This window comes from Sapajus apella, unplaced genomic scaffold (genome assembly GCF_009761245.1).
Source record: "Sapajus apella isolate SASKATOON/1434 unplaced genomic scaffold, GSC_monkey_1.0 scaffold36, whole genome shotgun sequence".
NCBI classification, from domain to species: Eukaryota; Metazoa; Chordata; class Mammalia; order Primates; family Cebidae; genus Sapajus; species Sapajus apella.
Window position 1 is genome coordinate 2207418 of NW_022436976.1, and position 15259 is coordinate 2222676.

Consider the following 15259-nt stretch of genomic DNA (forward strand, 5'->3'; position numbering starts at 1 on the left):
GCACTGTTTACAATAGCAAAGACCTGGAACCAACCCAAATGCCCATCGACGATAGACTGGATAGGGAAAATGTGGCACATATACACCATGGAATATTATGCAGCCATCAAAAACGATGAGTTTGGGTCCTTTGTAGGGACATGGATGAACCTGGAAACCATCATTCTCAGCAAACTGACAGAAGAGCAGAAGATCAAACACCGCATGTTCTCACTCATAGGCGGGTGTTGAACAATGAGAACACATGGACACAGGGAGGGGAGCACTACACACTGGGGTCAGTTGGGGGGAAATAGGGGAGGGACGGTGGGGGGTGGGAAGCTGGGGAGAGATAGCAAGGGGAGAAATGCCAGATGTAGGTGATGGGGAGGAAGGCAGCAAATCACACTGCCACGTGTGTTCCTATGCAACAATTTTGCATGTTCTTCACATGTACCCCAAAACCTAAAATGCAATAAAATAAATAAATGGAAAAAAAAAAAAAAAGTCCTAAAGAATCTACAAAAAAAAGATAGAATAGAATTTAGGAAAATTGCATTAGATGAGTTCAATGTGTAAAAATCAATTACATTTCTATAAACTAGCAACAATTAGAAAATAAAAATTTTAAAATACCATTTTAGAGAAGCGTCAAAAACATCATCTATCTAAAAATAAATGTAATATTAAAAGATCTATAAGAGCACTACACTATAACAGCAACCACAGGCACGGCTGAAAGAACCTAATGACATAAATAGAGACATGCTGTGTTCATAGATTAGAAGATTCAGTACAGTTAGGGTATCAGTTTTCTTCCCAAATTGATTGACAGATTCAAGGTGATTTCACCCAAAATTTCAGTAGTCTTTTGGTAAGGAATTGACAAGCTGATTCTAAAATTTATATGAAAACACAAAGAATCTAGAATCGCCAAAATGATCTTGAAAAAAAAATTAAGTTGGAAATCTTATACTAACTGATAACAAGACTACTATAAAGCCTCAGTAATGAAGATAATGCTGTACTGGCATAAGGATAAAAAAAATTATTGAGCAGAAAGGGAGGCTAGAAATTATCCTGGATCCATAGAGTCAACTGAGTTTTGAATAATGCAATAGGAAAAATAAAGTCTTAACAAATGGCGTATGAAGTGGTTATCTGAGGATCTCAACTGAACCACAACCCCAACCTCATTCTGTACATAAAATTTTGAGATTAATAGTTTTCTTCAAGTTAATTCTATTTAACAAAGAAAAGATATCACTGAGAGTGCAAGAGAAAGAAGGTCTTGATTGTTTGAGGAGAAGGTATGACAGAGTTGCCTAGAAAAATAGTAATGGACCAAGAAAATGTAGTATATTTGTTGGCAGAATTAAAGCCTCATTTTTGGGATTTTTTCCAATGAGTATGAAAGACATAACCATGGAAAAATAATGTAACTTTCTGTGTTTTAGTTTTCCCATCTGAAAATAAATACCTCCACAAATAGTTGTTGAATTAAATGAATTAACATATACAAAACATTTAGAACAGTGATTGGCTCAATAAATGCTATCTAATTGGTTGTTGCTATATTATTAGTATCATTTAGATAGGTCGTTATTAAAATGGTTAAGACTACGAACTCTGAAGCCAGTCTACACTATTTAGGATCTAAGCTCAGCTCCAGTACTTACTAACTATATGAATGACCTGAGAAAGCCATGGAATCTCTCTGTGCCTCAGTTTCCTCATCTGTAAAAAGGGAATGACAACTATAATCTACCTCATGGAGTTTCTTTTGTGGGGATAAAATTAGTCAGTATGTGTAAAATACTTAGAATAGTGGTTGGTAATTGTTACTCATTGATAGCTATGATTAAAATTAGTCCTGTTATCATTCTTAAGACTGTCCTAAATTTATCCTGCAAATATTAGCAAAATTCTCGTAGTCTTCCCATCATTTCTTGAGAGTAAACTGGTAATCTGAATAGTGTTCATTAACTCATTTAAACCAGTGCAATTCAAATTAGGTAACATATCCAAGGTCACCAGCTAGTAACTATAACATAATAAACATTTACTATCATACTGCTTCTTAACGCACAATATAATTCTGTTCTAAAGAGAAGTTAATCAAGTACAGGTATTAATATATTAAATTACAAATTAGCTATGAAAGCTGCTAGTTAAGTGAAGTTTAATATACCTTAAAACTAGTAATAAAACTTGAGGAGATAATCCAAAAAAGTGTTGGTGGTAACTTTTTTCCCCTTTTTGAGTACACTGTTACCTTAATTATAAAAACAGAAAAACTGGACTACTATTGATAATACTGATATTAGAAGTATGTGCCTCGAAAATTTAGACATTTTAATCTGCAGTTTGTTTAATCTCAGTAAAAATATTATGTTGCAATATGTTTAAACAAAAAAATTAAAAATAGTACCTGATTGTCCTGTGTTCTGTTGATAGCTGTATCATCTTCATTTTTCCAAAGACACTGACTTAAAGGAAATGACAGATTTGAAAGTCATATTAAAATATGATCCCATGAATATTAGCTTTTCATATTTTATGTATTTTATTTGATGCTCTATAAACACAAATATTGAAATTTTCAGTCAGCCTGAGACCATTATCATATGTTCTTTCAGACTCATTAATGATTCATGTAAAGCTACATTTAGTATGAGTAATAAAATCATATTTCATTTATTATAGCTAAATGCTAGTTCAATATCTATAGCAAGATAAAATAACTGAAAATTTTAGAAGCATATTTGTTTATAGTCCTATGGTAAGTAATTGTTTATAGAAATCTGTATTTTAATTTCAAAACACTGTGTAAAACTCTTGCCTAAGTACTATACATTTGAATGAAATGATACCAATGGGAAAATAAAGCATATTGATTAGTTTACCTATAACTAAGAACAGAGGCAGAATAATTAGTTCTAATGAAGGCAAACAAAGAAATTTTTCTGTCATCAAGTTGTTCCAATGATAAAAATATTACAATAGAAACAAATCTAAGTTATAAATTATCCCTCATTATCTAGGAAAGGAATGTTAGCAAAAAACAGTAAAGATCAGAATCAAGGTAATTTTAATTAAAATATCACTAATTTCACTCATATCTTTAAGTAGAAGTCTTTATAACAGTACTCTGAATATCTTTCTCTTTTTTTATTGTTTAGATTATAACATGTGGAATCAGCATCTATACTTAATTACCTTTTTTTGATGTCAAAATAATCATTATCTGAATCTTCCAATGATCTTGGCAACTCAGAATTTCCAATTTGATTTTTTGCAATCTGGCTTTGTTCTGCAGTGGCTTTTCCCCCAGCTGATGCTGATGGTCATCCATAGCAAATAAAGTTTGGAATGTTAAGAAAATGCTAAAACAAAATTTTGTTTTTACATGTATACATTATAATCTTGTCCTATGGTTCAGAATCCCCATGAACTTTACTATACAGATATAAGGCAACAGTTTCCAAAGTGAATTTCATGAAATATTAGTTTATGTGAAAAGAAAATTCTTTGGTTAATTTAGCTTGGGAAATGCTGAATTACACAACATCAAACAGCAACACAATCCCTTACACACACAGTCACTCCTATTGCAGGGTTTCTGTCTCTATGTACAACTAAATCTGCAAGACGGGGTAGGTAAGTTGGGGGTTTCCTGAAATTTAATTGCCACCTTTTTTTTTTTTTTTTTTTAAGGACAGAGTCTTGCTCTGTTGCTCAGGCTGGAGTGCAGTGGGTGCAATCTTGGCTCACTTCAGCCTCTGCCTCCAAGGTTCAAACGATTCTCTTGCCTCAGCCTCCCAAGTAGCTGGGATTACAAGTGTGTACCACCACACATCAGTAATTTTTGTATTTTTAGTATAGACAGGGTTTCACCATGTCGGCCAGGCTTGTCTTGAACTCTTGACCTCAGGTGATCCCCCCACTTTGCCCTTCCCTGATGCTGAAATTGCAAGTGTGAGCCACCGTGCCTGGCCTTAATTGTCTTTAGAAACCCGTATGCCAAAGCATTTTTTGAAAAAGTGCTTTGAGTCTACGGCCATACCACCCTGACGCGCCCAATCTTGTCTGAAAAAGTGCTTTGAGGAAATTTCTCTGGAAAATGCTGGTATAAATACAGAATGTAAAATATCATGTTATTTCACATACATTTTCATTGATAAAATCTCCCTTCATTTTAACAGAATTTCTTAATATAGGAAAATTACACAATCTATCTTTAAAATATTAACACTAATGTTCTACATGGTCTGTATAAACAAAAGATCCATGAATCTGGCAGTATTAATGCAGATTTTTTTTTCCCTTGGAGAAATCAATTTTTTTTTGAGAGAGAGTTTCACTCTTGTCCAGCCTGCAGTGCAATGGTGCAATCTCGGCTCACCGCAAGTTCCACCTCTTGGTTCAAGTAATTCTGCCTCAGCCTCCAGAGTAGCTGGAATTACAGGCATGCACCACCGCGCCCAGCTAATTTTGTATTTTTAGTAGAGATAAGGTTTCTCCATGTTGGTCAGGCTGGTCTCTAACTCCCAACCTCAGGTGATCCACCTACCTCAGCCTCCCAAAGTGCTGGGATTACAGGTGTGAGCCACCGTGCCCAGCTCACTTACTCTTTTCTGAATTTTTTTTAATTCAGAAAATAAGCCAAATTCATATTTGAAAAGTCATTTTACAAGAGTTGTTGCTGGGCATGTTGACTCATGCCTGTAATCCCAGCATTTTGGGAGATGGCAGAATATCTCGAGCCCAGTAGTTGAAGACCAGCTTGGTCAACATCTCCACAAAAACAAAATAAATTAGCCAGGCATGGTGATGCATGCCTGTGTTCCCACCTCCTTGAGAGACTGGGGTGGGAGGATGGGCTTGATCCTGGAAGGTCGAGGCTATAGTCAGCCATGATCACACCACTGTTCTCCAGCGTGGGCATCAGAGAAGACCTTGTCTCAAAAAAAAACAAAAAAAAAAACAATCCCCCACCCAAAGCTCCCAAAATACAAAAAATAAAGAAACAAAAGACTTGCTACAATATTTTGCAACCTGAAGCCCATATTGGTTTTAGTTTGGCTGCTACAATTTATTTCCCACCTGGCACTGAAACCATCACTTAAGAACAACAAACAGAGGCTGGGTGTCGTGGCTTACGCCTGTAATTCGAGCACTTTGGGAGGCAGAGGCAGATGGATCACCTAAAGTCAGGAATTCAAGACCAGCCTGGCCAACATGGTGAAACCCTGTCTCTATTAAAAATACAAAAATTAGTCAGGTGTGGTGGCATGTGCCTGTAATCCCAGCTCCTCGGGAGGCTGAGGCAGGAGAACTGCTTGAATCCAAGAGACAGATGCTGCAATGAGCCAAGATGGTGCCACTGCACTCCAGCCTGGGCTTGAGTAAGACCCTGTCTCAAACAAAACAAAACAAAACAACAAAAGAAATGGATTTTCTAAAAGATCTATATAACGCTAAATGAATAAAAAATGGACATACCAGTTGTGTAAAGCTAATAGTAAACTACAACACCCCTACCCACCCATAAAAAGAAACAATAATGTAGGACTCACTGTTTTGAGAACTGCAAAAAATACATATTTAAAATATGATACAGTCACAGAAAAAGGAGTGATAACCGTGAACCTAAGTTTTGAACTATAAGCTGTTTGGTGTCAAAGGAGAGAGTAGGAGGAATTTAAGCAAAGAATATGGTATGTGCCAGGAGCAGAATACAATAATGTGTGGAACATTTTTTTTATATGTAGTGAAAAGTTCAGTATGACTCTAGCACAATGTTATACAGCATGGGCTTTACTCAAACACGCAAGAGCTGAAGTCCTGGCATGGCCATGTATGACTTTAGGTAAGTTATTTCTCTTAACTTCTGTTTCCTTATGCCTAAAATGGCATAATGCATGTAAAACACCTAGCACATTGTCTAATCCTGAGAAGTTTCCTAAGTTTAAGTTCTGATTTATATCCCACTGCCATTTTCCTAGTCCTTAAGTCTATTTTCCATCTTGTCACCTAAGTTTTTTTCTAGAACTAAAATCCAATCATGCCACTCAGTTAAAATCTTCAGATGGCCTCCCATTACCTACTAAACTCTTTAGCTTTGCAAGCAAGGCTCTTGTAGTTCAAGTCCCTACCTATCTCTCCAGAAGTGCCAGTTCATATTACTTCTCCCTCCCTTTCCTACCCTCATACTAATATTAGTATTACTACTACTACTAATAGATAAAAATTATTGAACTAATCATATTAAGTAAATCCTGAAAGCTTCATTCATATCATGACGGATGAGAAGGAAGCCTTCTGGAGGTAGTCACTAAACAATCTGTATAGTCATACACTGTAGCCCAGGGTTTGAAAAGTTCTATATGCCATCTTAAGAAGCTTAGGCTTTGGCCGAGTGCTGAGGCTCATGCCTGTAATCACAACACTTTGGGAGGCCAAGGTGGGTGGATCACCTGAGGTCAGGAGTTTAAGACCAGCCTGGCCAACATGGTGAAACCCCGTCTCTACTAAAAATACAAAAATTAGCTGGATGTGGTGGCAGTCACCCGTAATCCCAGCTACTCAGGAAGCTGAGACAGGAGAATCCCTTGAATCCAGGAGGCAGAGGTTACAGTGAGCCAAAATCATGCCATTGCACTACAGCCTGCATGACAAGAGTGAAACTCTGTCTTAAAAACAAACAAACAAACAAACAAACAAAACAAAACAAAAAAACCAAAACTTAGGCTTCAAATAGGAATTGATGAGTCTTTCAAAGGTTTTTAAACAGGGTGATACATAATCCAACTTTTAACAAGCAGAATGATACTGACAACACTATAAAGGCGATTACAACCAAGGAAGCTAGACAAGATTTTTTTCTTTTCTTTTTATCAGCTTTCTCAGGTTGAATAGATGTTTTTTAAGGTTTCTTTACCCTAAGAATCCAAGAATTGTACAATAATGATAATTTCAAAGCTTAAAGTCTGAACTGGAAGAAGTATGAAACCAAAGAAAAGTCAAGATAGCGTGGTGGTTTGGGACAATGATGGAGTCAAGTAGTAAATATGTTACAGCTGAGGCATTTCATAAATATAGAAATGTGCAGCACAGATCCCTGGGAAAAAAACAGAAGACAACAACAGAGGAAATACCCATTTCAGTATAAAAGTGGGGAAAGCAATACTTCTTTTCTCCCTCTGTAAAGTACTTGTGAAAACATAAAGTGTGTATATTCTCACCAGCCTTATTTTTCCAAAGAAGGGGGGATTCTTATCTTACCCTATTCATGTTTCTTTCAGATTTGATGAACAAAGCCAATTCTCTTGGACATGCACATTTAGGACTTGTGTACAAAGAAGCATGAATAGGGTAAGGTAAGAATGAATAGGGAAAGTCAGAAAACTGGAAGAAAATGATCCTAGATCTGCTAATCTCTTGCATGAAACAGACTAGTATTTTTCAAATAACTTCTTTCTTGTTCACTGCAAAGAAATGTAAATACAAAGTTTTATATTATGGCATTAAACACATTTACAAGTAACATGCTATTAACTGATGAGCCAAACTATACTATACAGTTGGAAAACTCCCAAGGAATATGTTATTTGGTCAAATATAAAGCTGTTGACTCTGCTGTTATTGAAAACCGGCTTATTCACAAAAATTTCTAATAGCAAAATGAAAGAATAGCAAGATGTACAATTAAAAAGCATTTCAAAATATAAACATTGTATAAAAACATCTAAAAATTACTTAAAAGCATATTACCTATGTTCTCCCCCAAATTCATTATTTATCATAAATTTATCATCTAAAATGTCATGTTTCAGAAGGGATACCATCTGTTATCATTTTTATACCATTACAGTTATTGTCTAAGAACACAGTAATTGATTATATATTATTTACTCATTGATATGTTAAGACAGTTATTAATTTGCAACAAATGCTTATTGAGGACTGTGGTCTAGGCATGTGTTCGACTCAGAGTAAGTAGCAATAAATCCTTGTCCTCAAATACTTTATAATATTTATAAAAAATTTTTTAAAAGATTTCTTTTCAACAAAATGACCAATAAACCACAGAGGAAATAAAAGCTCAAACCAAAACTATTGGAAAAGATTACATGTATTTGTTTTTGTGGTGACTTACAGATAAAAAACATTTTCACATGATACCCAATTTTGAACCTCACAATAAATAATACTGAATGGGAAATCACCTTGCCAGACATATAAAAAATATTGTCAGTACTAGTTCAGAAGATGGATAATGTCTGAAAGTTGTTATGTATATATAAGAATATATATATCATATATATCATATATATATATATATATATATATATATATAGTGTGGTAAAGGTGTCATTTGAAATCTGTGGGGAAGGAATGAATGATATTTTGGGATAACTGAAAATGTATTTGGAAGGAATCTATAGTACCTTATTCTCTGTATTTTCTAGAATGTGGGGCAGAGAAAAAAGAAGACAGAAAATATATGACACAATGGCAAGATTATGGTTCAACAGAACTTTTAGACATTGCTGCTGGGTACAACTGCCTTGGAAACACACGGATGTTGTTTAGTGAAGTTGAACATTTACACGAACATGAACAATGAATAATGCCAATTCTCTTGGACATGCACATTTAGGACTTGTGTACAAAAATGTACATAACAGCAATTTGTAATAGTTCAAGCTGCAAACAAATCAAATGTCCATCGGCCATAGAATAGACAAATAAATTGTAATATAAATTGTATGAATATAAAATGGAACACAACAATGAAAATAAATAGTGTTACATGTGATGGTATGACTCTTACAATGTCGAGTAAGAGAAGCAAGTCCCAAATTATATACATAAATAGAATTCAAAACAAAACTAAACTGTATTATTAAGGGATATATATCTCAGTTGTAAAACTACAAGGAATTCCTATGATCAAAAGAATCACAGAGTAAAAAGACAAACTACAAATTAAAGTTAAGAAAACAATTCAAAATAAGGACTATTACCAGAGATAAAGAGAAACATTACATCATAAAGGGGTCAATTTATCAAGAAGACATAATAATCCTAAATATGCATGCATCTAATAACAGAGTTTCAAAATACAGAAAGCAAAAGAAAAGCAAGAAAATAATTACCATAAAAATCAAAGTAGTAGTTATTTCTACTGGAGAAGGAAGAAGTATGACCAGGGAAAAACATACAAGGTTGGAAGTTCTAAGAACAATGACAGTACTACATTACCTTAGAAACAGCAGTTAAACTTCTAAAAGCAATAGGAAAAATGCATGAAACTGCATTTAGAAAAATGTTGCTCTGGCCTGGAGTGGTGGTTCACACCTGTAATCCTAGCACTTTGGGAGGAAGAAGTGGTTGGATCACCTGAGGTCAAAAGTTCAAGACCACCCTGGCCAACATGGTGAAAACCCATCTCTACTAATAATACAAAAATTAGGTGAACATGGTGGTGTGCACCTGTAGTCCCAACTACTCGAGAGACTGAGGCAGGAGAATTGCTTGAACCTAAGAGGTAGAGGTTGCAGTGGGCTGAGATTGCACTCCATCCTGGGCAACAGAGTGAGCCTCCATCTCAAAAAAAAAAAAAAAAAAAAAAAAAAGTTGCTGATTGCACTATACATGACAGCAAAAACATTAATAAAGGGTTGGGGAAGTAAATTATGACATAGGAACTTCTATAATGATATAGATCTATATTGATATAAAATGTTTCTACTTTCAAGTAAAGGAGGCTTTAAGAGTCTATGTGTGATCATTTTTGAAAAATAAAAAATACATTATATATATAAGAACTGAAAAATAATAACTGGAAGAATATACATCAGAATTCTAAGAGAAGCTATCTCTGAGTAGTAAAATTATCATCAGTCTTTATTCTTTACATTTATTAAGTAAAAGTATACTTTATACTTATTTTCTTTCTTATACTTACTGATGTTTCTAGAACTTCTGAAAATGAGCACACACTGGCCTCTCATTTAAAGCATAATCTTTTTGGAGTAAAGCACCAAGAAATTAATAACATTTCAAAACTGTACTTGCAAAGAATTCACAGAATTAGAAACTCACTCCCACCAAAGTTGGTTTATTTTTTTGTTTTTGTTTTTTTGGTGAGAGAGTTTCATGCAAATAGCGTAATTCAGAAATTTGGCTAATAGCCCAGGGTGTGAAATATGATGCGTTATTCTCAGTATGCATGGCAATTTCCAACTTCATTAGCCACTTGACCTTGTACTACTAAGAAATACTAGGACTCAAGACTGAATTTTTGTTTGCTAGGTGTTTTTTCCCTTAGCAGAGACATATCCAGACAAAGAAAGTAAAGATTCTCACTGAGCATCTAACTGGTATCAAGTAAAAAACAATAAATATTAAATGTGCCTAAGATGAAAGAAAGTACTAACTTTGGAACATTGCTGGGTTTAGCATAAATTTAGAATAAAAGAAATGTAACTGATTAAGAATTCGTATATTCTACAGCTTTAATGGATGTTGTCTTTAGTTTCTGGGGGGATGCATTTCATTTGTACATGTTTAGTATATTTGTTTTTCCCTCACAGTTTATTTTTTAATGTAATATGGTAAAAAAAAAGTTCAACTAATTTTTTTTCCTATGATTCTTAGAGTATAGTTAGCTTTATGTATTTATGTTTAATTTTTATTTAAACATTTAAAATTATTATTATTTTGAGACAGGGTGTCTGTCACCTAGTCTGGGGTGTAATGGTACAATCTCAGCTCACTGCAACCTTCCCCTCCCTGGCTCAAGCAATCCTTCCATCTCAGCCTCCTGAGTAGCTGGGACTATGGGCGTGAGCCACCATACCCGCCTAACTTTTGCATTTTTTTTTTTTTGCATTTTTTGTAAAGACAGAGTCTTACCATGTTGCCCAGGCTGGTCTCAAACTCCTGGGCTCAAGTGATCCACCCACCTTGGCCTCCTAAAGTGCTTATTACAGATATAAGCCACCATTCCTATCACTTTTGAAGAATCAAATTATTAGTAATTGTTAGTAAATTGATAGTTATAATCAGAAAAAAATTTTAAAATTCTTTGAAATACACATGTTCCCCAACATTAAAGCTTTTTGTTGTTGTCTGCCTTGGTTTGATACTGTTTTTTTGATTCTTCTGGTCCCTGAATAATACCAAAGTTTTATGCAGTCATCTTTCCTTTCTCTTCCCCTGTAGCTTTACTTTTATCTAAAATTATTTTATTACAAAAGAAGTAGGTGGTAGAGTTCATCTAAGTGCTGTAACTATTTTGATTTTGTTTTTATTTTAACATAGTACTTAATTGTTTTCTTTTCCTCTCACCTGGCAAAATTATTTTTTTAGAAATCCCCAAGTGAAATTGCAGCTTTCTTTTTATACTGCCTATATTTGTAAGGCTAGGTTTGCTCAGTGTTTGCTTACAGACCTGACTGCTAAAATATACTATAATAGCCTCTTTTTCCCATTTCAGTTTAAAATCACCTTCTTCCTGTTTCTTGTTAGGAAGCTCTTTCAAAGTGTTTTCTAACAAACTGGGATCTCTTCCAGGTTCCTCCTTGAACAAAGTTACACTAATTGGTCTGTGGATTGTTCCATCAACCTCAGTACCACCATTATTAGTCTGCTGCTCATCTAAAATAACTGTTGATGATGGTGAATAAACATTTCCTAAGTGGTCCATTATAGGAAGCAAATATAATTCTGGTTGAAGAGCCTAAAACATACAGGAAATTTAAAAAATTAGTTTGTAATTAAAACAGTGCTGCAAGTTAAAAACTAGCATAAGTTTAAAATGCCATATTTACATACATATGGAGGAGTAAATGATCTGAGTTTCAGTTCTGATTCTTGCTTTTCCTTCACCTAGAAATAAGTAAATGAGAAAAAAAATTAAAGCTTTTGCTACATTTTTTTCAATTATTTTTACCTCTACTTTTTTTTGCAGAAGGCATATATTTGTGGCTAATATAAAAATCAAATTTAGAAGCTAGGAACTCCAGGTAGATTCTAGAAAATGCAGAATATAATGTTACTTTTATTCACTGTATCAAACAGATATTCTATGTCATTTACTAATAATAACTATGCCTATCTCTTACATGGACTTACTATGTGCCTGGCACTATTCTAAGTGCTTTACACTTAGTAAACATTGTATAACTAGGAAATCTCCAAGTTGGGATTCAAAGCCAGGTCATCTGACCCCAGAGTCCAACCTAGTAAACTTTATTTCTTATATATTCAACCCTACAGAGTTCATTTGTTATTTATTTCACAAATATTGGGGGACTGGGCATGGTATCTCACATCTGTACTCCAGCACTTTGGGAGGCCAAGGTGGGCAGATCACTTGAGGTCAGGAGTTTGAGGCCAGCCTGGCCAACACGGCAAAACCCAGTCTCTACTAAAAATACAAAAATTAGCCGGGTGTGGTGGCTCCCAAAGCTACTTGGGAGGCCGAGGCAGGAAAACTGCTTGAATCCAGGAGGTGGAGGCTGCAGTGAGCCGAGATCAATCCATTGCACTCCAGCCTGGTGACAGAGCAAGATTCTAACAAAAAAACAAACAAACAAATCAAACAAACAGTGAGGGCTTACTATCTGTCAGGCAGTGTTCTACATGGTAGGGATACAATGATAAGTAAGGCAAAATCTCCACTGTTACGGAGCTTTATTCTACTTGGGAAAGCAGATATTAAATAAACACAATTTAGGATGGTGATACATGTTTTATGAAAAGAAAACAGAGTGATGTAATAGAGAGGAACTTGAAAGAATATCTAAAAACTAGTTGGTCAAGGAAAGCCTTTTTGAAAAGATAATACTTGAGCTAAGCCCTGAATTATGAAAAGAAGCAGCCAGTTATCTGAAAATCAGGAGGAAGTGATTTCTAGGCAAGTACAAGGACCAAAAATCAGAAATGAGTCTGCCATATTTGAGGACCAAAGGAAGATTTCTGCAGCTGAAGTATGAAACCAAGGAGAAAATGGTCACAGAAGAAATTTGAGAAGCAGCCTGTTCCTTAGGCCCACATTATCTCTTGCCTGAACCACTGTAAAACTTTCCTACTGAAATCCCTGCTTCTATTTTCTTCTCACTTCAAACCATCCTTCTCGGTGAGGCCCAATTAATTGTACTGAAAGCTCTGATCATGTAATTCTTTTAGTCAAAAACTCTGGAGTTTCAGGAAAAAATCCAAACTATTAATCTAAACTTGAAGGCATTCAAGACCTTCAACAAACAACTTTATAACTTGCTCCTCACTATTTCCTTTCATGTCATCAATGCCCCATTAAAAAATGTACCATTTATTATTTCCGAGTTGTCTGCTTTTCAACTCCTGTGCTTATCCTATTTTCTGTGCTCAGAAAGCTTTTCTCACCCTTCTTCTTTGCAAGAACAAATATTTTTCTTTCAGCATCCAAACTGAAATATTGCTTCTTCCTCAAAGTTTTGTGCCTCCCCTCTTCCCCTGCTGGAAGATTACTTCCTTTTCTTCTGAATACATAAAATATGATATTTTATTTATTTATTTTATATATTTTAATCTTCATCACTACACTGAGCATTCTTTAAGGGCAAGATCCATATCTAGTTCTGTTTTCTAGTTTAGTATGTAGAAAAACATCAATAAATATTTGTTTAAAATAATATTAAAAGGATTTTAGAAATTGACCTAAATTACTTGGAAGTCCCTTGCAATCTGGGATTCTATGATTGCTATTTTGTACATTTATATATCATAAAAAAGAACAAAAAATTATGGGTTGTTAACTTTCTTCTGAGAGGAAAACTGACTTAATGATCAGTAAATTAATATTAATATGCCAAAGGTCATACTACATAGAACTCTGATGACAAAAACTTCTTCAAATTTAGCTACTGAGACTCAACAAGAAAAGAAAACTTCAGGCCAATATCCATGATGAACATAGATGCAAAAATCTTCAATAAAATACTGGTAAGCCAATTGCAACAGCACATCAAAAAGCTTATCCACCATGATCAATCAAGTAGGCTTCATCCCGGGGATGCAAGGCTGGTTCAACATATGCAAGTCTATAAACGTAATTCACCACATATAAACAGAACCAAAGACAAAAGCCACATGATTATCTCAATTGATGCAGAGAAGGCCTTTGACAAAATTCAATAGCCCTTTATGCTAAAAACCCTCAATAAGCTAGGTATCGATGGAACGTATCTCAAAATAATAAAAGCTATTTACGACAAACCAACAGTCAATATCATACTGAATGGGCAAAAACTGGGAGCATTCCCCTTGAAATCTGGCGCTAGACAAGGATGCCCTCTCTCACCACTCCTATTCAATATAGTACTAGAAGTTCTAGCCAGAGCAATGAGGCAAGAAAAAGAAGTAAAGGGTATTCAAACAGGAAAGGAGGAAGTCAAATTGTCTCTATTTGCAGATGACATGATTGTATATCTAGAAGACCCCATCGTCTCAGCCCAAAATCTCCTGAAATTGATAAGTAACTTCAGCAAAGCCTCAGGACACAAAATAAATGTGCAGAAATCACATACATTCCTATGCATTGCTCTTAAAAAGAGCCAAATCAAGAATGAACTGCCATTCACAATTGCCACAAAGAGAATAAAATACCTAGGAATACAACTAACAAGGAACGTAAAGGACCTCTTCAAGGAGAACTACAAGCCACTGCTCAACGAAATAAGAGAGGACACAAACAGATGGAGAAACATTCCATGTTCATGGTTAGGGAGAATCAATATCGTGAAAATGGCCATACTGCCCAAAGTAATTTACATATTCAACGCTATCCCCATCAAGCTACCAATGACTTTCTTCACAGAACTGGAAAAAACCACCTTAAACTTCATATGGAACCAAAAGAGAGCCCGCATAGACAAGTCAATTCTAAGCAAAAAGAACAAAGTGGGAGGCATCACACTACCGGACTTCAAACTATACTACAAGTCTACAGTAATCAAAACAGCATGGTACTGGTACCAAAACAGAGATATAGACCAATGGAACAGAACAGAGGTCTCGGAGGCAAAGCAGCATACCTACAACTATTTGATCTTTGACCAAGCCAGACAAAAACAAGCAATGGGGAAAGGATTTCCTGTTTAATAAATGGTGTTGGGAAAACTGGCTAGCCATGTGCAGAAAGCAGAAACTGGACCCCTTCCTGACACCTTACACTAAAATTAACTCCAGATGGATTAAAGACTTAAACATAAGACCTAACACCATA

General features: G+C 35.0%; 1 protein-coding gene across 6 annotated transcripts in view; it reads right to left on the minus strand.

Annotated features, from left to right (window-relative positions):
• Positions 1-15259, minus strand: part of SPATA1 (spermatogenesis associated 1) — a 75550-nt gene that overhangs the window by 41126 nt on the left and 19165 nt on the right. For all 6 annotated transcript variants that reach the window (XM_032296419.1, XM_032296417.1, XM_032296418.1 and 3 more), the window contains 4 exons: positions 11827-11880; positions 11500-11731; positions 3199-3319; positions 2411-2468 (listed from right to left, as the gene is read on the minus strand). In XM_032296419.1, the coding sequence (XP_032152310.1) occupies positions 2411-2468; positions 3199-3319; positions 11500-11731; positions 11827-11880 (465 nt within the window). The remainder of the gene's footprint in view (positions 1-2410; positions 2469-3198; positions 3320-11499; positions 11732-11826; positions 11881-15259) is intronic.